Raw genomic sequence first — 26,853 nt, forward strand, 5'->3', positions numbered from 1 at the left:
TTTTTTTTTATTTAAAGAAAATAATCCAGTTAGACACCAGCACTACCACCCCACCCTGCCCCACATGGTTTTATTTTATTTGTCTGCCTTGAATTAGTAAAAATCTAAATTACAGGGTATTGTTTGTTAAGTAAAGTTGTATTACTCAAGGAAATGCAATTACTCTGCCCCAGACTAAAGCCAAGGACCTGTCAGAAGGGCTGTTTCCATGATTAGATAAGACTCATTTGTAATTAGCTCATTAATTATAGATATGTGAATGGATGGGTCTTAGCTAAAAAGCTCATTCTCAAAGAAGGCTTTAGTCGTCTCTGCCTATCCTAGTTCTACAGCTCAGTATTTACCCTCTCTGTGTTCCTAGAACTGAAGCCCAGGATGATTTAATACACTCTGAACATCCTTAGCAACCGGGTCTCTCATGAAGAGGTTGCATGTCTTTCTAGGGTGTGGAGGGTCTTTCCAGACCCATCAGTACTGGGGACAGTTGAATGGGTAAAGTGCTTTCCCACCTAGAAGCCAGGCAGGCGTGGTGGCCAACTCAGGAGGTGGAGACGGAGGAGCCCCGCCTGACATCTAGGCTAAGCAAACAGACAAGCCCTGGGTTCAGAGAGACCTGGACTCAGCATCTAAGATGGAGAGAGGCTCTAGAAGATTTCACTCGCTGTCAGTCTTAGACCGCCACAGGCATGTGCTTACACATCTGCACACATGTGCATCCACACACATGTAGAAGTGAGTGACGGGTTTGGCGAGGTGGTTCAGCCAATGGATTGCTTGCCCTGCAAGCGTAAGTATTCGAGTTCTATCCCCAGAACCCACGTAAAAATTGTCAAGTGTAGTGGCATGCACTTGTAACCCTGGCACTGGAGAAGATGTGACAGTGGGTGACTGGCCTAGCTAGTGAGTTCTAGGTTGAGTGACACACACACAAACACACACATACACACACACACACACACACACACATCTGAGCTTCACCTAAATGAACTTCCAACTTATACAAAACCATAGGAATCAATTGTAATTGTTAGTGATTAATGATCAGAACCTCCTCTTGGAGTCTGATTGTTAAATAAACTTATAATTGAAATATTGTTATGAAATACTATTAAACGCAACTTGACAAAATATTAAAAAACTGATCAAAGCCTGTAAAGTAAGTCAGGATTGGGAAACACCGGTGCCCCTCACACCTTCTTGGCTCATTCAAGTCCTGGCCCCCTCCCTCTGCAGAGATGACCTCCCAGTGCTGGCTTCTGATGCCTGACTTTGAACTTGATGGAAGTCCCTGATGTGTGTGCTTCCTGCACTAGGCTTCTGCCCTTCCATGTTTGTGTTTAGCCTGTGAGGTTGGTCAGCAGTGTTGTGCATGGTGACAACCTGTCACATCCTGGATGCTGTCATCAGGCTTAGGGCTAGGTAACATCATAGTAACATTCCCAGGAAATCTGCATCTCTTCCCGAGAACAAGGCTGACCACGTGGGGACGGTCGCTACTTGTCTCTAGTATGTAGAGGTGGAAGACACTGCCAGACATCTTAGGACCCACATGATGGCACCCCTTCCACAGGAAGGAAGCTTGCCCTGCCATGTCCCGCTGTGAGGAAATAGTAATTTTGTTATTCTTGGTTCAGGACCATCTGAGACATCATCACCCCCTTCCTGTCACGTGGTTTTCCTCCTTGCACTGGGAGTGGTTCATTTTGATAAAGTTAGTCCAATTGTCAGCTGAGTGCTCCAACAGCTGTGACGAGGAGGCCAGCCCCAACAGCTGTGATGTAGAGGCTGCCTTCCATACAGATGTTGCACATGCTTACAGGTCAAAGGCCAGGGCAACCTCATTGGTCACAGCCCACCTTTGTTTGGCCTAACACAACCCCTCCTCTTGAATTCTGTCTTGGGATGGTGGCCTCCAGCTCTCTCCTGGTCTTCAGCCAACACTTCGGTGACCTTCATTCATTCTCTCTGCTTCTTCTACTTTCTGGTCAGCTAGCCTGGCAACCAGGTTTCTCTGGAACATCTGTGAGCGTTTAGGTTCTTTCTAGTTGAGCACTGCCGTGAGAGGTGCTGTTGCAGTGAGCGACTGGGCGCATGCGCTCTGCTGCAGGGCGATGCGGTTCTGGGATGGGCGCAGCCAGGGCTCCCAGGAACACTGCAGTTCTTGTCAGTTCCAGCCAAGTGGTGACACAGAGTCACTGGTGTCATGCGCCTTAGGAACCTCCTTCTGCCATCGTTAACTATTAGCTATTCTAGTGGAAATGACTAGAGACACATATCAGCTTTAGTGTCTCTTGCATCTCTGCCTTTGTCTGCAGTGAAGGTGTTTTTGCACAAAGACTCTTCAGTCTTTTCTTTGCACTTCCCCTCCACACCCCCACTCCAGTTTTGTCTTGTTAGTGATCTAGTAAATCTGTCTATTCCAGACACACATTCTCTATAGGGAAACGGATCCCCTCTCCATCAGAGGTTGGTCTTTTACAGTCAATCAACTGTTATTTTGGTAAAGGGCTTTCAGCTGCACCGTCACCCCATCGATAATATCTCCTTTATATTTAATACTGCACTGTGACCCAACTCATAATTTCCCCTTCATATTTAGTATTTTCATGTCCTGCCGAAGAAAGGCCTGCCGGCTTTGGAACCACGAGTCTATTCCCTCACATTCTGAGGGCACTGTAGACTTCTATCTAATTATACAGTACTTGGAGCCTGCAGTGTGAGGTCAGGATTAAAATTTGCTGCTCTCTACACTGGAAGCAAGTTTAGGATGTAGAGAGAGATATGTATAGACTCTAGAGAAATTGTATTCTCCACATTGTGCTAGCGTCATTTGCCATGTACTGCATGACCTTCTGTACCCAGATCACTTTTAGCACTTCTTGAGCAAGTACAGCCTGCCCTAGCTAAATGGATCCATACAGGCTAGTGTCTGTCTGGAAAGTCTGAGCCCACCGGGTCCTTCAAAACCAACAACCAACTTTCAAGGAGAGTTCCACACACCACTGTTCACCCTCAGCGTGTCACCATCTCTTTTAGAATCCGTCTTCAGTTCCTGGATGCCTTGTTGTTTTCCTGAAATTCTTTAAATCCAGATTCCTCTTGTATGATGTTCCTAAGTAAAGATTTGGTGTGGCCTGGTTCACTCCATCTAGGTTCTTCTAGACTTTCAAACTTCTTCTGCTAAATCAATAGATTTTTGTTTTGTTTTGTTTTCATGCAAACCGGGTTCTCTCATCTGCCCCTAGTCATAGCTTGTTAAAGTCACCTCCTCTTCTAGATTGTCAGCTCCTTGGAATGATGGCTTATTCAACTTCTACTCACAGCCTGCAGCATGGAAGCACTAAGTAAATGGTTCTAGCCAGATATAAGGATGGATATAAAGACAGATGAATGATGAGCAGATGAATGGAGGAATGGATGGATGGTGGGCAGGATGATGGGTGATGGAGGATGATTGGATAGATGGATGGATGGATGGATGGATGGATGGATGGATGGACGGACAAATGGATGGATGGATGAACGGACAGACAGACGGATGGACAGATGGATGGATGGATAGATGGATGGATGGACGGATGGACAGATGGATGGATGGACAGATGGACGGATGGATGGATGGACGGATGGAGGGATGGATGGATGGATGGATAGATGGATGGATGGGTGGATGGATGGATGGGTGGGTGGATGGATGGATGGATGGATGGATGGACAGATGAATGGATGGATGGACAGATGGATGGATGGATGGATGGACGGACGGACGGATGGACGGACGGATGGGTGGATGGATGGACAGACGGATGGAGGGACGGACAGACGGACGGATGGACAGATGGATAAATAATTTCCATCCACTTAGAACTACACTGTCAGAGGAAACTGAGTACTTTCATGGATTAGTCTACACCTTGACTCAACAGTTGAAGTCTAAGTCTGAGAAATGACAGTTGCTGAAGATTTGCCTAAGAAATGCTGGTCCACATAAATCCATAATCCAGATAGAGACTTTAATCACGCCTCATGTCTGAGGTTGCATTCTTTCAAATCCTAGAGAAAATATGTTCAAAAGACTCACCAATAGGACCAGTGTGTACTCTGTTCCAGTGCAAGGCTGGGAAGGTCCCTCCTGTTCTTTGTCCCAGGGTAGAATGGAGGAAAGGTTGCGGCCCATCACAGATCTGCTATCTGGAGGTGGATATCATCCTATAGGAGTGAGGCCATGCTCTGGAGAACGTGTTCTAGACTACATCTTCAAAGTGGGTTTGGAAGTTTTGTTTTTAAGTCACAGGAAACGGCTTTGGTTGACTGGGGTCTGAATTAAGCGTCCTAGGTGAGAGAGACACAGCTGTCCTCCAACCCTCACAGTCCACTCCTCAGCTCTCGCATAACCTCCAGTCCGTGAAACCCTTCAGGCTCCTCTTCTGGATTCTGGAACTTCAGAAAGGAAAGATGTGTGTAGTTAAGAAACTCCTTGTTTGGGAAAAAACATACATGAATAAACATGAAATTATAATGTGGAATGGTGGGGATGTATTGTGTGTGTGTGCGTGTGTGCTTGTGCATGCATGTGGGGGGAGGAGTGCCCTTGGGCCAGTCTAGCCTCAGAACCATAGCCTTCTCAGAGGGACTGATCATTGAAGAATCATAAAAATATAGGATTTTTAAAAGCACCCTCCCCCTCATGGTGATCCCAGGAATACAGACATTAGCAAACACATAGCGTCATCTCGGATCCCAATATGCATTTCATCCAGTCGTCCCCAGTCTCACATCACTAGGTTTTAAAAAGAAGGATCTTATGAGGGACCACTTATTCACTTCAGTTGTCTGTGTCGGAGAAGTCTGGGGCTTCCTGACCAATTTTCCCCACCAGGTCCCCCATTACATGCCCATCTGTTTGTCCTAGCCCTACACTCAGTCCCTTACCCTCTGCCTCCTTCATTGAAATGGATTTTTGGGGTCAAATTTGTAGGAATGATTCTTTTTCATTGACACAGTCCTTGCCCACATTTTTAGAGTGCAGGACATAATTCAATGTGTACAATCTGCAGTGCTCAAATCAAGGCCCTCCAATCTCCTCTAATTTACCGTTTCCATGTGTCTTGATCTTCAAAGTCCTCTAGTTACTGCAAAATCCACAAGTCCCAGTAGGCTTTGGCTTCTGTGTTGTGCTATAGGACACAGCCTGAGCCCTAATGTTTATCTGGGTTTTGATCCCCATTTTAGGCTTTTTTCACTCCCTATATCTGTCTCTACCCATCCCAGTCTCCAGTTAACCTGACAGCCCTTCCCCCTCCACCCCTGCCACACTCCCGGTACCTGTGACGCTGGCATGGGCAAAGCTTGGGATGCTCTGCCGCCCTGTGGAAGATCTGTTGAGTGGGGTCCCCTGAGGCAGCTCACCAGGCTGGCATCTACCTGAACAGCAGAAGGAACTGCAAATGAGACTGGCAGCCATCCTGCCCCTGTGTCACGCCTGTGTCACTCAAGTGTTCACACTGACAAGTCAGGAGGGAGTGCACAAAGGACAGCCTCCTGCTGACCTCATCCGTCTGACTCAATCACCCTGGTCCTCCTTGCTTCACACCTTCCCTCTCAGCCTGCTGTCCTCGCTGAACCCCACTTCCTTGCCTGCATGTGTAGGTAGTCGTCATTGCCTCAGAGAGTTTTGCAGATGGAATCGGCTAATAACTGGTGGGCGGGACCTTCCCTCCCGCAGACGCTTATCCTTCCAACCATCAACACCGCTCATTGCCTCCCCTCCTCCAAAGCCTGACTCATCCCCACCTCCAGAAAGTCTGTGCTCCGGGCTCAGTACAAATAACAGGCTCCCTTGCCAAACCCTTGCTGCATTCATACCGAAAGCTTCACATTTTACCTGGAACGTCTTGCACAGTAAGCCCTCCCTCCTTCATGAGTGCTTCCCAAAACTGCACCAAAGATTTTCACTCCAAGGGCAAAGGTAGCCAGTCTTCCACTTTTGTAACTCAGCCCAGTCTTGAGGCAGACAGACCAGACTAGGATCTCAGCTCAGCTGCTTCCTCAACAAGTGTGTTGGCCCCTCTGAGCCTCAACTTTCTCATGTATAAAATGGGACAATAAACGGTAAGGCAGCAGAGTGACCAGGAGCTAAGCCCACATCCTTCCTTTTACCATGTGTTCCATGGCTTCATGTTTCCGAGCCTCATGGATGACAAAGGCATATGCTGCAGGGGAACGTGGTGCCAGTGCAGCTGAGGGACGTGTGCCTTGTGCACAGCCCCAGGCACCATGCCAGTCTTCAGCATTTACCTCTTCAATTTGGCTCTTGTACCACTGGGCCATCTTCAGGGGGAGCTGATTCCTTCACCAGACCTCACCAGTGTTAAAGAACAGCACCATCTTTTTTATTTGCTCTACAGTTTCAGGGTGTGGGTACAGAATGGGGGTGACAGCTCACCCCTAGGGTGATTCATAGTGTCATTGCCTCTGCACGGAGTCTCCTGCAGCTACATTTGGCTCTGGCTCTAGCTGGACGCTGAGGCAGGAATTGTCAATGCTACAGTGTAGTTGTGTCTGATGCCAGCTTCCAGGCTGGTGATTCAGACCTGACCTTTCTCACTCACTGTATCATGACGGACTTCCAGAAAATATGTGCAAAACAGAACAAAACTTTACTTGGCTAAGGGCCCCCATCCCTCAGCCTTCAGGGCTTGGGACCTGGAAAGAGCAAGGAGTGAATGCTGTCTTGCCACTGAGGGTCCTGGTCCAGGTCCTAATCCACTTTTCAGGAAGACCGTGAGCAGTGGTTTCAGCGCAGCAAGCCCCAGTTTTCCCGTGTGTAAGGTAGGGCAGTGACACTAATCTGGGAGATGGGGCCAGAGGTTTCACCAGCTGCAGTGAATAAAAACACGGGAGATACCCATGAGACAACCTGGCAGGGGAAGGCTATGCCTCTTAGGTGATCCCTTCTCTGTGGCTGGCTTCTCCTGAGCCTGAACCATAGCCAGAGGTCACCTCTCCTCTTCTGCCAGGGTGGGTCTTGTTTATTCTTTAAGGTCTGTGCTCAGCCTGGGTCTTCCTCAGCCCTGATGTCAGAGCTTTCAAGGACAAACAAGCAAGATCAGATTAATGAAGAACAGCACTTTGAAGCTAATCAGCATGTACTCACCCAGGTATGTGAGGGGACTTGGCTTCTGAAGCCCTCACAGATGTACACTTGTGTTACAGTCTGGATTTGCACAGACCCCACGAGCCCCTCATGCCCTGTCACTTTATAATGTCAACACTCTGCCCTCACCAACTTAAAGAGCAGTCAGGTCTTTGTATTGTTTAAGGACAATGACAGAAAGTCTATCTGTGCAAGTTCGGTGCTGTCATGGTTATTTTTAAAATAGTTTTTGTCTGGCTGAGTCCACGGAGGCAGAGCCTGCTGATGGCCCGGGTCAACTGTACGCGTGGTAAAAGTAAAGGATGCGCTGCCTTCTCTGAGGCTCTGGCTTAGATGGAGGCTGACCAGCAAGAGAAGCTCATCTCTCACTCCTAAGACGACCCTGAGACCTAAGGCGCCTTCTCAGAAGGGGAAGAGCTAGGATTGAACCCACTGTTACTTACTTAAAAACTCATTTTTCTAAACTTGGAAATTCCAATATTCCTAAGATTTTATATCCTACTGTACCTAACAGTCATTTGTAACATCAGGCAACCAGCACACAGTGTCCTGCATAGCATTCCTATGGATTCTCACCAGCACACAGTGTCCTGCATAACGTTCCTATGGATTCTCACCAGCACACAGTGTCCTGCATAACGTTCCTATGGATTCTCACCAGCACACAGTGTCCTGTATAATGTTCCTATGGATTCTCACCAGCACACAGTGTCCTGTATAGCATTCCTATGGATTCTCACCAGCACACAGTGTCCTGCATAGCATTCCTATGGATTATCACCAGCACACAGTGTCCTGCATAACGTTCCTATGGATTCTCACCAGCACACAGTGTCCTGTATAATGTTCCTATGGATTCTCACCAGCACACAGTGTCCTGCATAGCATTCCTATGGATTCTCACCAGCACACAGTGTCCTGCATAGCATTCCTATGGATTCTCACCAGCACACAGTGTCCTGTATAACGTTCCTATGGATTCTCACCAGCACACAGTGTCCTGCATAGCATTCCTATGGATTCTCACCAGCACACAGAATGTCCTGTATAACGTTCCTATGGATTCTCACCAGCACACAGAGTGTCCTGTATAACGTTCCTATGGATTCTCACCAGCACACAGTGTCCTGCATAGCATTCCTATGGATTCTCACCAGCACACAGTGTCCTGTATAGCATTCCTATGGATTCTCACCAGCACACAGTGTCCTGCATAGCATTCCTATGGATTCTCACCAGCACACAGTGTCCTGTATAATGTTCCTATGGATTCTCACCAGCACACAGAGTGTCCTGTATAATGTTCCTATGGATTCTCACCAGCACACAGTGTCCTGCATAGCATTCCTATGGATTCTCACCAGCACACAGTGTCCTGTATAGCATTCCTATGGATTCTCACCAGCACACAGTGTCCTGTATAGCATTCCTATGGATTCTCACCAGCACACAGTGTCCTGCATAGCATTTCTATGGATTCTCACCAGCACACAGAATGTCCTGCATAGCATTCCTATGGATTCTCACCAGCACACAGAGTGTCCTGTATAGCATTCCTATGGATTCTCACCAGCACACAGAATGTCCTGTATAACGTTCCTATGGATTCTCACCAGCACACAGTGTCCTGCATAGCATTCTTATGGATTCTCACCAGCACACAGTGTCCTGCATAGCATTCCTATGGATTCTAATCAGCACACAGCGTCCTGTATAGCATTCCTATGGATTCTCACCAGCACATACAGTGTCCTATATAGCGTCCCTGTGGCTTCACTACCAGCATTTATTGGATTCCTACTGTGTGATAAGCACCGGAGCATCACTAGTAGCTGAATACAGTTGAGTTGAGCACCTACTGTGTGCTAGAGGATTGAAGACTACCCTTCTGGATCCAGTATATGTTCATGGGGTTTCTGAATACTGGGGCTCCCCTACCTCACTCCATATGTATCTACTGAGCATCTGCTGTGGACTAGGGCATTAATCTGGGCAGCGGTGCCAAATATAACAGATACTTCTAACATGGGGCTTTCCTCTCTGTAACACTGGGAGGTGGATGTAACTCCCCTATTTCTTAGCTGAGGAAATTCTGGCCTGGAGAATGTAAGGCAGCAATACCAATGGCAGTGTTATTCAGGACAGCGCCAGACAAGGTCCCCTTGTCCCTTCTTCTGCCTGGAGGTCAAAGCTCCTACCTCTCACGGTTGCCAAGGAGTGGGAGAGATGCCAGCCTGTTTTCTTCCCTGATCCCAGTACAGGGCCCAGCACAGATGTTCCTGAAGCTTCCATGGCTGTGACCATCAACCATCTTTGTATTTGAGCCACCTCAATGCCTGTTATTTGGAGTGACTAAGGGATAGGCTGCAGAAGTCCCCGCATATCTCAGGAGCCTCTCTTCAGAGACTAACCCCATTGCTGGCATTCACTGTTCCAGCCACTCAGCGAGCTCTCCGTGCTGTAGCATCTCCTTGGCCAGGGCTGAGAGTCAGGTGGGCATCTTTACTGTCTGCCACACATCTCTCACGGGAATCTGACAAGGGCATTTCAGCCAGGCCACCCTGAAGGACACCTGAAAGGCAAGAATGAGTGTCCCAGGCCTGTGTACCTGAACACAGGCTACACGTGAAGGTTACAGAGCCAGGACAGGATGTGCCAGCCTCAAGTGGCAGAGCCAGAATTCTTCACCAAAGCCCAGAGGGTGTCTGGAGCGATAAATCCCACAGTGTATGCACAGAATGTGGTTACAGGAACTCTATACACAGACAGCTGATGCAGACAACAACAGGGAAGGCTGAGAACAATGGGGGTAGGGGCGTGGGGTTCTGTGCAGTGGAGCTGAGAAAGAGTTCTCTACTTCTCACCCAACACCCCCATCCTCTGTGGTCCCCCCAGGAATCCACGCATTGCGGTTTGTGTCCCTGTTGATCCCTCAAAGGAATCAGACCTTCCCAAGAAGGCGGGGCTCAGCCCTGGATCCTGCTCATGAAGCCAAGCCACACTTGTAGCCATCAGGGCCACTAGCCTGGACCACCTGCACCTTGCATAGACACACACAACTGCAGACCCCCGTCTGAGGTCCTGGCTGATACTGCTCCCCACCCTCCCCTGCCTTTTTTTTTCAGAGATGAAAAAAAAAACAGTCCCTCCTGTAATTCTCCATCCCCCTCTTCCCCTCACCTCTGTCTCACCCTTCTCGCCCCTACCAGCTGGGCCCTCCATCTCCCCTCCAGTCCACGCCTCTCCCTCACCCCATGATGGTCTACAAGGTACCTCCCCCACTCTACAGCAGCCTCTCTCACTCCCCAGGGCTTTCCTCTTCTGGTGTCTCTGTTCTTCCCTTCCTCTTCTCATCTTGCCCCTTCCCTTCTCCTCCACCCTGATTGAGGCCACCATTTACTGAGCACCTAGTGTGAGCCAGCTGAGTACTGAGTACAGGGCTGAGGCATGTCATGCTGACATGAGTTTGGAGTTTTTGACTCTCCCACCTCCCCCTTCTCCTATGTGTGTGTGTGTTTCTCCTCCTCCACACCTTCCTCCCTTCCTTCAGCTTCCGGTCATTCCATTTTTCCCCACCTTGCCCTGGCATCTGAAGCCAAGAGTCGTGGTTGGTAGGAATTGGGAGCAATGGGACTACAGAGTCCCAGGAGAGCTGGCAGCAGGCACCCTTGATGTCATCACCCACCCCAAGTGGCAGGCGATGAATGAGACTGAAGTCTGAGATACATTCATCACCCCCACCTCCTTTCAAGGCCAAGGCAGCACAGAAATGACTTTTGTCAGCTTGGGAGCAGCCCACTGGCTGTTTATTCAAAAGGAGAATGGAATGAAAAGAGTGTGAATGCACACGTGTGCTTGCACGTGTGTGTGTGCACGTGTGTGTGCATGTGTATGTGTGCATGTGCATGTTTCAAAGCACTGCTCTCCACAAGCGTGCCTTTGGGTGATTGGAAAGCAGCCACTGGGCTGCGCACTTGATGCTCAGGCAGGTCCAGCTGTGATGGGATGGGAAGTGACAGGCAGGGCATAGGAAAGAAGGAAGCTGCTGGGGGAGAAGTGTGGAGCTTTGTTTCAGCACGCAGGACTACCCACTTCTTGCTGAGTGACACAAGGTCACTGCCTATGTGGTCGTCAGTTTTCCCTTTATCTGTCTTAGCTCACTTGTGGTCTCACTGTGTCTAATGGTGGGTTACTGGAGTTGGGAGCTTAGGCGTGGGATGGTAATAACTAAAGTCATTTGTGATTGGCGTTACTCGTTCCTGCGTTCCTCTTGATTGAAGAACAGCTGCCAGTGCAGAATCAAGAGTGCTTTGTTTTCCTAACCAACTGCCCATGAGGCCAACATTGTGGAACAGGGAAAGCGGGGCTCCCTGAAGGGTAGGAGGACACATAGAACAGAGGCTGAATATGGGGAGGTCCTGGCTTGTTGTCATTGTGCATCCTTGCTGTGCCTAGTCTGCAGCATGGAGCAGGGGACAATGGGTGCAGCCAGCCCTGTGCTCCATCCTCATGAAACTGTTTGGCAGGACCATGATGGTCTGGCAGCGTCTCACAGATGCCATGCTGACAGGAACTCCTAGGAGAGACACCCATGGGATGGGTGAGGCTCTGGCCTCCAGTGTCCTTGGAGCCATGATAGCAAAACACTACAGTCCAAGCAGCTTACAAACCACAGACGTTGATTCCTCAGCATCTGCAGACTGAAAGTTCAAGTTCACAGCCCCAGCAGATTCCTTGTCTGGCTCACGGGTGGCTGTCTTTACTATCCTGGTTTGGAAGAATGGGGTAACTGGGTTGTCTGGGGGTCGTGTGTGTGTGTGTGTGTGTGTGTGTGTGTGTGTGTACACCAGAGATAAACCTCAGTTGGAGCCTCAGAATTCAACCACCTCGGGTTGAGACAGGCCCTCTCAGTAACCTGGAGCTCACTGATGAACACAGCTGACCGGCTGTGATCTGCAGGGGCCACCTGTCTCTCCCTCCTCAGTGCTGAGATGTAGGGCCTCACATTTGTATGACAAGCACTCTACCAACTGAACCATCCCCCCATCCCTGGAGTTTTGTGTAAGGGTGAAAAGAGGGCATTAATCCCATACAAGAACTCACCCTCAAACCTCGTCACCCCCAAGACTCCACTGCCTAACTCCTGTGGGGTATAATCACAACCTAAGAATATGGAGGTTGGCAAAGACCTGGCCCTCTAGCCTAGCTGTCCCCTCCTGTCCTCTGTCAGCCATCTCTTCTGGGGACCTCAGTGTGGTTATATCCTCAGATTCCTGAGTTCTACTCCCATGAACTACCCTATGTGATTGGGTAGAGGTGGCAAACTCCAGCCAGGAGCAGGATGCTTTTCTGAAAGCTTCCTACCGGCATCCCAGCCACCTTTAGCACGTGGCAGAGCCCCTACATCGTCCCATTGTCACAGATCCAATGAGCAGCCAGAGCCTGAGGACACCTGGTTCTCACCTCACTGCTGGCCTGCTCAGGCAGCTTTGTCTGCCTTTCCCAGCCCTCACATCTGGTGTTCCTTTCTGCTTCTAAATAAATTACAAGACTTCAGTGGTGGGTGGACAGGGCCTTGTTTCCCTAAGAAGGGAGCACAGAAGTATTTTTATTACACTGCTGGCCTGTCACCTTGTTCCTTTAAAGAACACCCCCCCTCACACACACACACACACACACCACTCAAGGCTCTGACTTTGGGGATATGACGCAGGGCTGCCACACACTGCTACATAACAATAGAGGCTGTTGCATCCCAGAATAGAAACTGCCTGCCCCCTTCCACCTCTGCCCCCTGCTCCCCAACCTCTGTAGAGATCTGGCTTCAAGATTTCATGTGAATCTTTTCCTTTAGGAAAATGTTCTCAGCTGCCCCTGTCCTCCACTCCATGAAGCCATCAGAGGTCTCATGAAGTATCTCACCAAGACACAATGGTGCTACCCAATGCTCCAGCACCCCACTTGTTAGAGTTTGGTCTTGAATAAGTCACCCTGCATGTTTCCCCTGCAAGCATGGAAAAATGGATTGCTTATCACACACCAGGCTCTGGAGGGATGTTCTTTTGTGTCAGACAGAATGCCCCATAAGTCCAAGTCACCCATAGTAGCCTCAGTGTTGATCCACTCAAATGCACTTAGCTGCGTTTAATTATAGATAGAAATTGCATCTCAGAAAGCAACACAAAATCATTTACACAGCTGGAGTTTCCACATCAAATCACATGATTCACTTGAGGCTGCAGCAGGGACCGCCTTTACAAAGACGAAATAATGCTCACGCCTGGGCTCAGTAGCTCTTGTGTGGTACTCGAAAATCGTATGAATTGCCATTTCTAGCGGTTGCATCTTTCTTCTTGATACAGGATAAGCGAAGAGGCCGGAGATGCTGAAAGGCTGAGACCATTATCATCGGCACTGAGTGGAGAGACCTTAAGGGGTGGTTCTGTGTCTTTGCACCCAGTCTTCCCACCAAAGCCCTACCATTTGGGGGATGGAGAAGGCTTTGCTGTCCACAGAAAAGCGACCCGAGAGCGACCAGGCACTCTGTCCTCGTCTCCCACTTCTCAGAGCATGGCTATGTCACCCCCGCCCAGGGACAAACTACCGAGCCCGTCGGCTGCTCTTTCGGAGTTTGTGGAAGAGCTCCGCAGAAATAGGGCCCAGAGAGGCCAGCATTCCTCTCTGCACCTGGGGGAGGGACCCACGCTCCCCATTTTCCAGACCACTGGGGCGTCCTCGCTTAGGAGGAGCAGAGCCAACAGTGATGAGGGAGACCTCTCGGTATGGCCCCGGGCAAAATCTCCTCTGGGAGCAGAGGGGATCCCCAAGGCCACAGCTGGTCTCTCACGGTCCACCAGTCTCAAGTGTATCTCCTCAGAGGACACTGAGGACATCTCCCTGCTGCCTTACAAGCAGAAGACACGGGTTGGTTCCTGTGAATCCCTCTTAGAGTCCGGACCCAGCACAAGGAGAAAGTCGGGCTCTCCCGCAGCACTCAGAGACCCCAGCTCTCCCGTGGCACCCAGGGACCCCAGATCTCCTGCGGCACTCAGGGACCCCAGCTCTCCCACAGCACTCAGGGACCCACTCTTATCACCTACCCTGCGGCCCAGGAGGCGGTGTCTGGAGTCCTCTGTGGATGATGCTGTAGGCCTAGACCTTGGGAAGGAATCTCTCGTCTTTCAGAACCGCCAGTTCTCTCATCTGCTGGAGGAAACTCTAGACAGTGATCCATTCAGCTGGAAGCTTCCAAGCCTCAATTACAGACGCCAGACCAAAGTGGACTTTGAAGACTTTCTCCCAGCTATCAGGAAACCCGGCACTGCTTTGTCTGAGGCTGCTAAAGATGGGAAGGAGGCTTCAAAACATCCGAACGTCTACTTTGAGACGGAAGAGGCCGACCGCTCTTTTCTCTCGGGGATCAAAACCATTTTGAAAAAGAACCCAGAATCTAAGGAGGACCCTGCTCATCTCTCTGACTCCTCCTCATCTTCCAGCTCCATCATATCCTTCAAAAGTTCAGACAGCATCAAGAGTGGTCCAAGAGTCCCAAGACTCCAAGGTGACGGTGGCGAGCAGATGTCCCCTGAGCACAGAGAGCCTGGCGCCATGAGGAAAGGTGATGACGTTGAGAGCATAATGAGGAAGTATCTCCAACCGTAGGGGTTGGTGCAGGTAAGGATGGCAAGCTAGGTCAGCCCCAGGCCAGGCAGCCTCCAGGGAAATCCTGAGCTGGCTTGCTCCAAGGTGGCAGGGCTGTAGCTGAAGTCACATACGGCACTATATGATGTCCATCGGAAAGCAGGGGTCCTGGGGGGTGATGCTGACAGAGGGGAAGACAGACACTGGCAAACAGCTCAGTGGCTAAAGTGCTTTTCCAAGAATGGGGACTTGAGTTTGGATCCCTAGCACCCATGTAAAAGCCAAACAGGAGGGTGGCCAACCTAGGTGGAGACGGAGGAGCCCCGCCTGACATCTAGGCTAAACAAACAGACAAACCCTGAGTTCAGAGAGACCCGGACTCAGCATCTAAGATGGAGAGAGGCTCTAGAAGATTTCACTCGCTGTCAGTCTTAGACCGCCACAGGCATGTGCTTACACATCTGCACACATGTGCATCCACACACATGTAGAAGTGAGTGACGGGTTTGGGGAGGTGGTTCAGCCAATGGACGGCTTGCCCTGCAAGCGTAAGTGTTCGAGTTCTATCCCCAGAACCCACGTAAAAATTGTCAAGTGTAGTGGCATGCACTTGTAACCCTGGCACTGGAGAAGAGGTGATAGTGGATGGCTGGGCTCATGGCCAGCCATACTAGCCTAGTTAGTGAGTTCTAGGGTGAGTGAGAGACACTGTCCAAAAGGCAAGGTGGCTATCTCCTGGAGAACAACTCCTGAGGTTGTCCTTCTCGTCCTGACAGGCACACTCATATATTCACACAAACACACGTACACATGCAGACAAAGATGGTGCAGGCCTTTTGGTGGCCCCATTAAGCCTTCTTTTCTTAACCCCTTTCCACTTGGGGCTGAAGGGGCTGAAGGGGCTGAAGGGGCTGAAGGGGCTGAAGGGGCATTCTGTCTACAGAATGTTCTCACTGAGCCACCGAAGGTCAGATTGGAGAATGCAAACGGTAAGATCAGCTTTGGCTTTGTCTGTAGAGAGAAACGGGAACCCCAGGGATGGGATGGAAATGTGTGCAGAGTCCAGAGCCCAGCAAGAGAGGAGCCAGGTTTTCGCCACCTCATCTCTGTTCCCAGCCCTAATCCTGTTTCTTCCCCAAGCCAAGCACAGGACGGGTGTCCCTCCCATGCAGACTGACCGCTGTCAAATGCATGTATCAGCCACGCTCACTGCTCACGATAACCCAAGAGGTGATTAGCATTAGTTACCATTTATCCCCATTTCCCAGACTGACCAACTAAAGATCAGAGAGTTCAAAACCACCCAGGCAAGCCTGAGGCCCTGAACTCCAGAATCCTCCCATCTCTCTCCAAGGCTCGTCCTTAGGTTCTCCACACAGGTGTCTTAAGAATGGAAGTCGTTGCTGTTCTGTATGCCACACACAGGCAGCACTAACGTAGCTGTGGCACACAGGTCTCAGTGTGTGCACTGCCACAGCCCCCAGGCCTCCTGGAAGCCCATGTTCACCGTCACCTGCTCCTTTGAGAGATACCCTCAGCCCATGGTCAAGTCACTGCCCCCTCTGCAGAGACCAGCTCGGGCTATATCTGAGCAAATTAATTTGACTTAGCATGGCCTTCTCTCTGCTCTCAATTACTGAGTAAAGATCTGATATTCATTTACATTATTATGCTCTCAGGGACAGGGGAAGCAGTTTCAAAGGCCAAGTAAAGGGCATACATCCACAAGGGGAGGGTGCTTGGTACACACTGGCCTGGACACCTTGTCTCTGCCATTATTATTTTTTTTAACTCAAGTACCCTCTTCTCTCTGAGAATGTTCACTCTACTGGAGAGCACTGACCGCATGTCTCCCAAATTCCCAGGCTGGGGTTCTAAACCATACCGAACAGCCCAGACATACCCCAGGTCCAGCCCCTTCCTCCCCCACTGCTAACCATGAGACCATGGGTGGGCCATGGGGCTTAATCAACATCCGTGTCTCCAGTAGGGTGGGTAGTGGACAGTAACCAGTAATGAGAATTTAAAACTCATGCTGGGGATGTTTGGGAAGGAGGGTCACAAGTTCAAGGCCAGCCTGGGATATATAATGAGACCCTGTTTCAAATACAGACACACACGGGGGGGGGATGTCCACACACATTAATGTATATATACACATACACATTTTGCACACACATGTACATATATGCACACATATACATACATACATATACACATTCTCTCACGTGCTCTCTCTCTTTCACACACACACAGGGGAGAGAGAGAGAGAGAGAGAGAGAGAGAGAGAGAGAGAGAGAGAGAGAGAGAGAGAGAGAAGCAATGGAAACAGCCTGGCCCCAGCTCAGTGGAGAGCAGGTTGCTTTAACCTTGACACTTGTGTCCCACGTGGGCTCCTTCCCATCCCTGTGATCCACTCACAAAGGAGAAAGGTTACAGTGGCTCAGGGTTTTGGAAGCTCTGGTCCATGATTCCATGGCTTTGGGCCTGTGGGGGGTACTACAAGGGTGGACAGGGAAGAGGAGAGAGAAGCAGAGACTAGGATCTATAGTGGCCTTACAGGGGGCTCCCCTGAGTGGCCCCAAACAGCTCATGGGACCCCTAAACTGGAAGTTTCCACATATCCCACTAACATCATGTAAAGAAGCCTTTAGACTTGGGCCTTGGGAACCGCTCAGATCCAAATAACAGCAACCCCTTAGAAATCTGTCCTGCTTCCTCCAGAGGCATCCCCCCACTCCGTGTTCTCCCCTCCCCCGTGTTCTCTCTGGTAAGCCTCCCCATGCTAGGCTCGCCAGCCTGCACCTCATTCTCTATCTCCCCTTTGTTTGCTTCCAGCCTCCCCAGCACCGGGGCCACGAAAGACACCCTACTCCAAACCTGTGGAGAGAATGAGAGAGACCTCCAAGCTCCTGGGGCCCTCCATCCAGAGCCAAGAAACCTGGCCACCCTCAGGATGTGGGACAGGCCCAAAGAGACATGCCCCAGCAGATCACCAGGCTGAACATATGCTTGGTCTGCATTAAATAAAGTTGGCGTCCCTGGGATCTGTGTGACTTCTCTGTTCAGGACTCTATTGGGAAGTAGGTGGGGGAGTAGAGCGAGTTCCCAAAGGATGGGACCAGCTCAAGGACTTAATGAGGTGTGTTAATTGTCCTCTGTTCCCTCCCACCACGTCTACTGGCCCTGGCCTGCCTCTCCATCAGATCATAGCCTGAAGTGCACTTTGGGTAGCTTCCTATGTCACTCTTTACCCTGTTTTCTGAGACAGAGAGGCTCTTTGAGTGTGCACTGGCTAACCCCGCCTGCCAGGCTGGCCCCAGGCATCTAGGACAACTCCCTCCCTAGTGCTGGGATTACAGCTGTACAGTCAATTTACTGTCCGTGCTAAAATAGCACGAGCAAGGCAACTTAGAGAGGGAAGGACTCTTGGTTCCTGAGGGATAAGAGTCCATCGCCATCACGGTAGAAAGTCTCAGGCATGGGAGCTAAGCCAGGATGTGAGGGCTCTCACATCATGAACCACGAACAAAAACAGAGAGAACAACTGGAAGCGGTGTGAGTCTTTAAACTCTCAGAACCCACCTCAGTGACATACTTCCTCCAAAGGTCATACTTCCTGAGCCTTCCCAAACAATGCCGCCAACTGAGCACTGAACACTCAAACACAGGAGCCGATGGTGGACATTCATTCAAACCACCCCGACCACCAAGCCGAGATCCACATTCAGACTCTCATGTTTGTGTAGCAAACACTTTACTGACTGAGTCATATGTTGGGCCCAGATCATTGTCCTCCATCTCCCTGTATGCACACATTTACTTCCTTCCTGTCCTGTCATTTTTATTGCTCTTCTTTGTGAGTGTACAAGAACACATGAGCCCTTAAGAGCCCAACACCCTGAGCACACAAAACAGGTCATTAATGTGTGACCAGTGTGTCCCAGAACCTACGGATATGTACTCCCCAGCCCCACCCACAGTCAGCTTCACCCACCAAGATGGCTTGCATTTTTAGAGGATCACAGTTTGGAGGATCACAGTTTGACGTATGGCATGTACTGTGCAGTAGTTTGTGACCACTTAACACTTTAATAACAATGCAGCTATCTGTGTAACCATCAGGTAAACATGTCTCCTCTCCCAGTCTCGCTCCCAAAGCAAGGCTATTTTGAATACTGGAAATAAATTCACAGGGCCCTCTGTGTTTCATGATTCTTTTGAACCTGGAACCCAAGAGCTCCTGGGAGATTCTCTATACCTGAGTCTCACTCCACCAAGATTTGTAGTCACCCACTCAATGTCAGGCACCAGTCCCCATGCTGAGGACACATGGGAAGGCAAAGGGACAGGCAAAAGGCCCTGCTTCTCTGTGGGGGACTTTGTAGTTGCAGAGACTCAGACAAGAAGCAAGGAAACAAATCCATGGCCAGAGAGCGAGACTGGGGAGAGTAAAGCTGAGGAAACGCTAGTTCTCAGAAACACGACTTTATAGAGGAAGAGTGTCATCAGCTTCCATCATGTACACTAACACCTCCAGAAAGGTCAGGCCTGCTAACAAAAACGAGGCTTTCCTCCTTCAGTCAGGAACAGACGTCCTAAAGAGGATCATTAAGAGTCAATTTGCTACGCCAGACCTGGTGGCTCACGCCTGTGATCCTAGTACCAAGGTCAGGCAGGAATATGGCGTGCTGGAGGCTGTCTGTGCTCTGCAGAGTCTGTCTCCAAACAACACCACAGGGCAGGGAGACAGTCAAAGTCCTGCTGTACAAACATGAGCTCAGATTCCCCATAATCAGTGTGGAAAGGCAGGGCAACGTATCACCCAGTACCGGGGAGTCAGAGGCAGGAAAAGCCTCTGGCCAGCCAGCTCGTATGGCTGAATCCAAGAGTGCCAAGTTCAGCAGGAGACCTTTGCTCAGATAATGAGTGGAGAGAGACAGGAAGACACCAGACATCTGCTTGTGGCCTACATGCACAGAGAATAACCCAGACACACAGACACACACACAGACACACACACCCCGATGTACCATCCTCCAATACAAACCAGATGTCTAGGCTGCAGAGCCCACCCAGTGGGAAAGTGGCCACACCAACACCTCCTCTTTCCACACAGAGGGTATTTTGAGCTCTGTGTCCAGATCTCAGGAAAAGCTTAGACACACAGTGCTAGAAGGACTCAGAGAAAATCCCCAAAGTGAGGCTCAGACAGTGGTTGGTCTGAGACTAACCTGTCACCGGTGCAGCAATCAGGAGGCAAGGCAGGGGAATCAGAAGTTCAGGGTTATCCTGGGCTATATAGTTGAGTTCAAGGTCAGGCTGGAATACATAAGACTGCGTCTCAAAAAAAAAAAAAAAACAAAAAACAAGATAGAGAAAGGGGGATGAATGGATGGAGGGAAGGGAAGGAAAGGGAGGGAGGAGCAGTGGAGGGGAGGGAGGAGCAGTGGAGAAAAGGTGAGGAGGGAGGAGCAGTGGAGGGGAGGGAGGAACAGTGGAGGGGAGAGGAGGAAGGAGCAGTGGGAGGAGAGGGAGGAGCAGTGGGGGGGGAATGGAAAGGAAAAGGAGGAGAGCGGAAGGGAAAGAGGGGATGAGAAGGAGAAGGTAGGGGAGGAAAGAAAAGAGTGGAAGGGAGGGAAAGGAAGATTTCACCAAAGGTGCTCGGTGTCCAGGCTGTTTGGAAGTTAGTTAATACTTACCCATCAGCAAAACACATCAGCTCTCCTGATGTCCCCAGTGCACAACAGTGCTGCAGACTCTGGCTGAGGTCAGGAGCCCAGGTGCAGCTTTCCTAAGGCTTGGTGTCAGTGACCAACACCTCTCCATTCCGGGGAGCTCCACCCTGCCCGGAGGTCCGCGGATGAGCTCCCTCCGCTGTCTTTGGAAGGCCATGGGCAGCCTGAGAAGCTGAAGAGGCAGCCTCCCTTTAGCACTGACTGCCTATTTACCTGTCGCCAACTCCAGCTTCAGAGCACAGCAGAAGCCTAGGTAACAAGTTAGCAGGACCTGTCACCTTCTCATCACCAACCTCTACCCCCAGTTCCTTGTGTGTCAGAGCTGGGTGACATCCCCAAGAGGCAGAGTCAGGGGCTCCCTGCCTGGTCAGTATCTATGGGAGATAGAAAATGAACTTATGCTTAGCTGAGTGAGACCCCAGCTCTTTCAGTTGGGGCCCCTCTTCTCCCAGAACCCCAAGTTTGTGGTCATCTTGCCCAGGCTTGCTGAAAAGGTTTTGGGAAACATTGTACTGTTAAAGGCCCCTGACCTAATGGGCTCAGACTATACTCAGACAGGGATGAAGCAGGGACATGCCTTTCTAACTCCAGGCACTGAAGTTCAGAGAAGACAGAAGCCGCCAAGAGTGGGAATCTGAACCCAGGGCTCAGAGACAAGATTACAGTAATCTTGGCAATAAAGGAGCAGACCGAGCCTGGCCCTGTAGCTAGGAGGGCAGCTGGAGGGAATTGCCCACAGGCTGCAGAGCTGTTTCTTCCCCAGCTCTAGACTACCAGCTGTCTCCTTCTTGACTCTCAGGACACACAACTGCCCCTTCCTTCAGCTTTCGGGCCTCGGAACTGCCCCTTCCTCAAGCTCTCGGGCCACGGAACTGCCCCTTCCTCCAGCTCTCGGGCCACAGAACTGCCCCTGCATCCAGCTCTTGGGCCATGGAACTGCCCCTTTCCTGGTGAGGAGGTGAACCTTGTCCTTGGGATCAGGCATAGATTGGCCCCGAGATCATCCCAGCTTCCTCTCACCCTCATTCCAGTACCTCCTACCCTAGAGTGTGTTCCTGAAACAATGTCCAGCTTCTGGATTCAGCATTCCCCTGCCTTTGCCTTCCTGAGTTAGGGTGGCAGGTGTCTACCACCTCTGGCCCCAGCACAGCTATTGTCCCGGTGGATGCTCACTTCTAGTGCCCCTCCCCAAGCCTCACATGGGAAAGGCTGAGGACATGCCCCTGTGTGTCCAGCCTATTTTCCCATCTGTCTTCAGGGAATCCCACATCATGCCCGGTGGCTGGACTGACTTGTAGCAAATTGCCATGGCACAGGATGCTACTGAGTAGTGCAGACAGCCTTTTCCAGAACAAGAAGGACCTGAAAATGATTCACTGCTGGAGATCCTCTGACCATCTTGTTTGGAGCTGGGTAGCCACCAAAGCTGTAGGTCACCATTTCTGAGCAACGCTGTCCGTAGCAGGGATTTGGAAACCCTAGTGGGGACAGGCAAAGTACTGCCTATGGCTGAGAGCAGACACTGTGGCGGTTCTACCTGTAACCAGTGTAGACTGGTCCCATCACCTTCATACAGAGTGAAAGACCCTACAGACCCCCTCTCAGAACCTGCAGCTAGCATACTCCCTTGAGAACATCCTGTTTGCTTGAGCCTGCTCTCATGAGAACATCCCGTTTGCTTAGGAAAACAGGATACCTATAGTCAGCACATGTACCAAACTTAAAATGTTAGCAGTTTACAAAAGGAACAGTTACCCCTATGAAAGACCCCAGCTTAGTTGCTGTAATGCCATTCTGCAAAACAGGATATCTGTAAAATAGGACATCTATACAACAGGATATCTGTAAAATAGGAACAGGATATCTGTTGCCATACATCTGTGCTGGGAGAGGAAAAACCACTTATGCCCCCTCGCCTCATTCCAACCGACCAAGGACCACGCTTCTGCTTCTGTAAACCTGCTTTTGCCGCCCTCTTTCCTATAAAAAGACCTTCTCCCAGTCTGCGGGTGCGCAAGTCCTCCGAAGAGACTTTGCCGCCTGTAGGTAACTGTGTATACTTAATAAACCTCTTGCTGATTGCAGCCTGTGGTCTCGGACTGTTCCTGGGATCCCAGGGTATTCTCCTGAGGGAAGGTCCTCTCCAGGGTCTTTCAAGAGAAAGGGGCTCAGGGAGGGAGCCTCCATCACCTAAAGTCACACAGCAATTTGAGACCAAATTGGACCACAGGTGCCCTCCCCATCCCTTGTTGCCTCCAAGAGGTAGAGGGAATTAAGTTGTTCATACAGAGTTTGTGAGGATTGAAAGTAACCAGGATGCATAGGGAAATCCTGTTGGTGTGTCTTAATTTTTATCTCAAAAACTGGACCCCCTCTATGTCCCAAAGGGCTCCAAATGCAGGCTGGTTACATGGCGGGGACACTCTAGAGTCTCCTTGTGCCTCAGTTTCTCTCCTGGAAGGTCAGATGACACTGGCAGTACTGGATTCATCTCATGAACTTCCTCAAGTTCTCTTGGCTTCATCTAATGACTAAACAGCCCATGGCTTCCTGAAGCATAGACGTTGCTATGACAACATATTCTATATCCACTGTAGAGTCCCAGTGCTTAAAGCCAAGGACATGGGTCACTGGCTCCTCCCACCATTTGTTGTGAAGTGGAGACTGGAGTAGCTGTGACGGGAACATTGTATCCTGTGCTCCTATGGAACTGCCTGGAAACGGTCCAGGAACTCAGGATGTACCAGGGAGCTCTCACCCTCTCTCTTCAGTCTGGTGTCCCTCTCCCTTGGTCTCATACACAGATTGTGGCGTCCCTGAATTTTCCCTGGAGAGCCTGCAATAAGGCCATGGCAAACAGTGACATGATGCTCAAACATGCATGGGAGGTGCTCAGGGTCATGCCCAGCTCGTCCTCAGCACCTCATAGGCATGTGTTGCTGTCTCGGTTCTTAGCATTCATACACATGACCCAAAGTCAGGCTCTAGAGTGAGGCCTGGGATCAAAGAACATGGGATCCCCACATCTGCCCTCAGCCCCATTCTGGCCTTTTCCCCATGTTTTGTCTCTTCATGAAAAAAAGAAAAACTTCATTCATTCATTCATTCATTCATTCATTCATTCTCTTGTTCCTGAGACAGTCATTCAAAGGAGTGTTTGCATCAAAATCAAACATCTTGGCCAGTCATGGGTGTGCATTCCTGTAATCCTATCTACTTGAGAGACTGAGGCAAGATTGGTGCCTGTGAGTTTGGGTTTCAGTCTGCCCTGTGTGACTGTAGTCCTTACGCAACTGAGGTCCTACCGCCTAAAAGAATAATCAGCAACCCCAGTGCAAATAAGAGTAGCCACTGTGGAGCCAGTATGGGGGTGGGGGTGGGGTGCCACATGACACTGAGAAGAGAAATGCCATATAATTGGGCTTTCCAGCTCCTGGGTCAGACAGCAGTGCGTCCTCAACCGTCAAATCCACACTAGGTGGTTCAAACATAGACACAGCTAAGAAACAGGTCTGGAGCACACACACACACACACACACACACACACACACGAGTAAGGTGGAATGTCTCGATATACAATGAGCGCTTACTTCAGATTTTTAAAATGGGAAGCAAACTGATACCAAGTGTAGCAGTGGCTGCTCCTGGTTGCGGGCTCACACTTGCCTCACCTGCCTTCAGCTCACCAGGTGAGCCCCTTCCTCAGACATCAGCTTCCTTGACTTTCAAGTGGCGGCAAGTCTCTCCATAGCCCCCACTCTGCACTCCTCATGATGGTACAGCAAAGCCCACAACCCTCTGCAAAGCTAAAGTCCACTCAAGCGACCGCTGTGTCCTCCCAGGTCACCTGTGACACTCAGGACCCAGCTCCTGATTGATGCTGAAGATATTCACTGACAAAACACTCTCCCAGTGGTGGGCACAGCCTCACACGGGGTCAGCCTGGTGAAAACAACTCAGCCCAGGCAATGTTCCCAGTGAGGAGAATGGCGAGGGAAGAGCCACGTCGGCAGGTTGGGGAAGAGCTTCCTAGGCAGGGAGAGCAGCCAGCGCAAAGGCCCTGAGGCAAGAGCGGCCACGGCCTTTTGAACACCTTTAGGACTCTAACGTCCATGGAATGATATGAGCAAGGGGACAGAGAGCAGACAGCTTCTGAGAGGAATTCTGTAGGGACATGTTCTGTCTGGTCCTGAAGAAAAATGATCCACGTGATCCCTAACAGCCATATTTTTAGTGTTGAATAATTGAGTAATTTATTAAATATATGGCATGCTGAGAGGGCTGGTTCAGCCAACAGCCTGTGAAAAATAGGGAGAACTGACCGGGGGCCAGGCCCCTGGACAGCACCAGCCCATAGAAATGGATCCATCCAGTGCCCAGCTTTTGCCTCCTTCCAGATTCCCTAGCAAGTGTCACTGCGCAGGTGAAAGGTGGACCCCCAATTCTGGTGGAGCTGTTCTGGCCGCAGGCTAGGGAATATTTATGTCCTCTTTTTCTAAAGGTAAAGGATATCTTAGGGATGCTGATTAGCCCCCGAGCAGCCTCCAGGCCACACATAAATACACAAACAGGAGTGTTCAGAGCCCCATTTGTCCAGAGGAAACGAGAACAAAGACAGCGGAGGGCTGTAAATACAGGGCTGGTCTCTCCAGGCTGGAGTCTCTTCCGTTCTACTCCCCGCTTTGTTGACTCATTTGATGGTTTATGGATGTACTCATCAAATGCCTCCGGGATGTTTGCTGTGTACCAGGGAGCCCCAAGGCTCAGGAACAGGGCTGCAGCTGAGTGACAAGATAAGGTAATGATGGGAGTCACGGCCACTCTCAACTGTGGCCTTCCTGCCTTTTAATTGAAGTCTCCCCCTCCCCGCACCCTCCACAGGGTTTCTCTGTGTAGCTTTACAGCCTGTCCTGGAACTAGCGCTATAGAACACGCTGGCCTTGAATTCACAGAGATTCACCTGCCTCTGCCTTCCCAGTGCTGGGTTTAAAGATGTGCACCACTGTCTGGGAGGTCTACTTTGTATACAGTGGCACCCTCCAAGGGAAAGCATGCTGTTGTCTGTTCTGACAAATGCCATCATTTCTTGATCTCTTCGGGCACAGGAGAGGCTGTTCAGTGGTTAGCGCACGCGCTGCAGCGTCCTAGAGTACGGTTCACATCGCCATGCACAGGAGAGGCTGCGCAGTGGTTAGCACACGCGCTGCAGCGTCCTAGAGTTCCGTTCACATCACTGGGCACAGGAGAGACCATTAAATGGTTAGAGCATGCGCTGTAGCATCTTAGAGTTCGATTCACATCTCTGCGCATGGGAGAGGCTGCGCAGTAGTTAGAGCACGCGCTGCAGCGTCCTAGAGTTGGTTCACATCATCCACTTAAGCCAGGTGGGGCATGATCCTAGAGCGCCATGTCCAGGGGCTCTGACCTCCTCCTCTGGCCTCCAAGGGTACTGTACTCAAATGTACATACTCACACACACAGACTTACACACGTAAATTAAACTGTTTATTTACTTCAGTTGACCATTTGCTGCTCTGCCCCTTTTTAAAGCTTCCCCCTCCAGCCACCTCTGCCTCCATGCCCATCATCACAGCGAGGTTTTCCTGTAGACAGAGTGTGCGGCTTTGGGGAAAGGCCTCCTTCACTGAGTGAGTTATGTAACTGCTGGATGAATTAACAGTTCGTTTATAAGTGTTGAATAATCTTCTGTTGTCTAAAGAAGCCATAGTTGCTCTATGATTTTCCTACAGATGACCATTCGCAGTTCACAGTGACGTCTCGCCGGGGATGCTGGGCTCATCTCTGTGGACTTTTGTTCTCATTCTCCCGGACAAACACCCAGTAGCTGAGCATCAGCAGCCTATAATACTATGCATTTAACTTGGTGATAAATCGCCAAACAGCTTTCCCTCAGGAATGTCCATTCTATTCCCTGGAAGAGTAGGGGAGACCCAGGTCCTTCACACTCTGACCCACAGTGGCTAGGGCTGGCAATTATAGTTTCCCTTCTGGTTGTTGCCCAGCAGAGTCTGTTGTGCTTGTACTGGGCATTTCTCTGATGTCTAATGAAGCTTAGTGACCTTTGCAAGTGTTCATTGGCCATTTGCGCGTGTTCTTGCATGTAATATCTGCTCGAGTCTTTCCTGGCGCTCTTGTCTCTTTATCACCCAGTTATAAGATTTTTTACATTTTTCCGTAGGCAAGTCCTTAGTCAGTGATCTGTTTTGGAAGGTTTCCCCTCACCCTCACCCTACCCCAGTCTGTGGTATGCCTATTTATTTTCTTAAAAATGCATTCGGGGGCCTGGAAATGTGGATC

The 26,853-nt window shown here is 50.2% G+C and overlaps 1 protein-coding gene across 1 annotated transcript in view; it reads left to right on the forward strand.

Moving 5' to 3' along the window:
• Positions 1-17,837, forward strand: part of Myo18b (myosin XVIIIB) — a 208,631-nt gene extending 190,794 nt beyond the window's left edge. Inside the window, exons 43-44 of the mRNA XM_057764761.1 lie at positions 13,519-14,830; positions 17,636-17,837. Coding sequence (XP_057620744.1) covers positions 13,519-14,818 — 1,300 coding nt within the window. The 3' untranslated portion in view covers positions 14,819-14,830; positions 17,636-17,837. The remainder of the gene's footprint in view (positions 1-13,518; positions 14,831-17,635) is intronic.
• The last annotated feature ends 9,016 nt before the right edge of the window (positions 17,838-26,853 follow it).

The sequence above is a fragment of the Chionomys nivalis genome, chromosome 3 (assembly GCF_950005125.1).
Source record: "Chionomys nivalis chromosome 3, mChiNiv1.1, whole genome shotgun sequence".
In the NCBI taxonomy this organism is placed as follows: Eukaryota; Metazoa; Chordata; class Mammalia; order Rodentia; family Cricetidae; genus Chionomys; species Chionomys nivalis.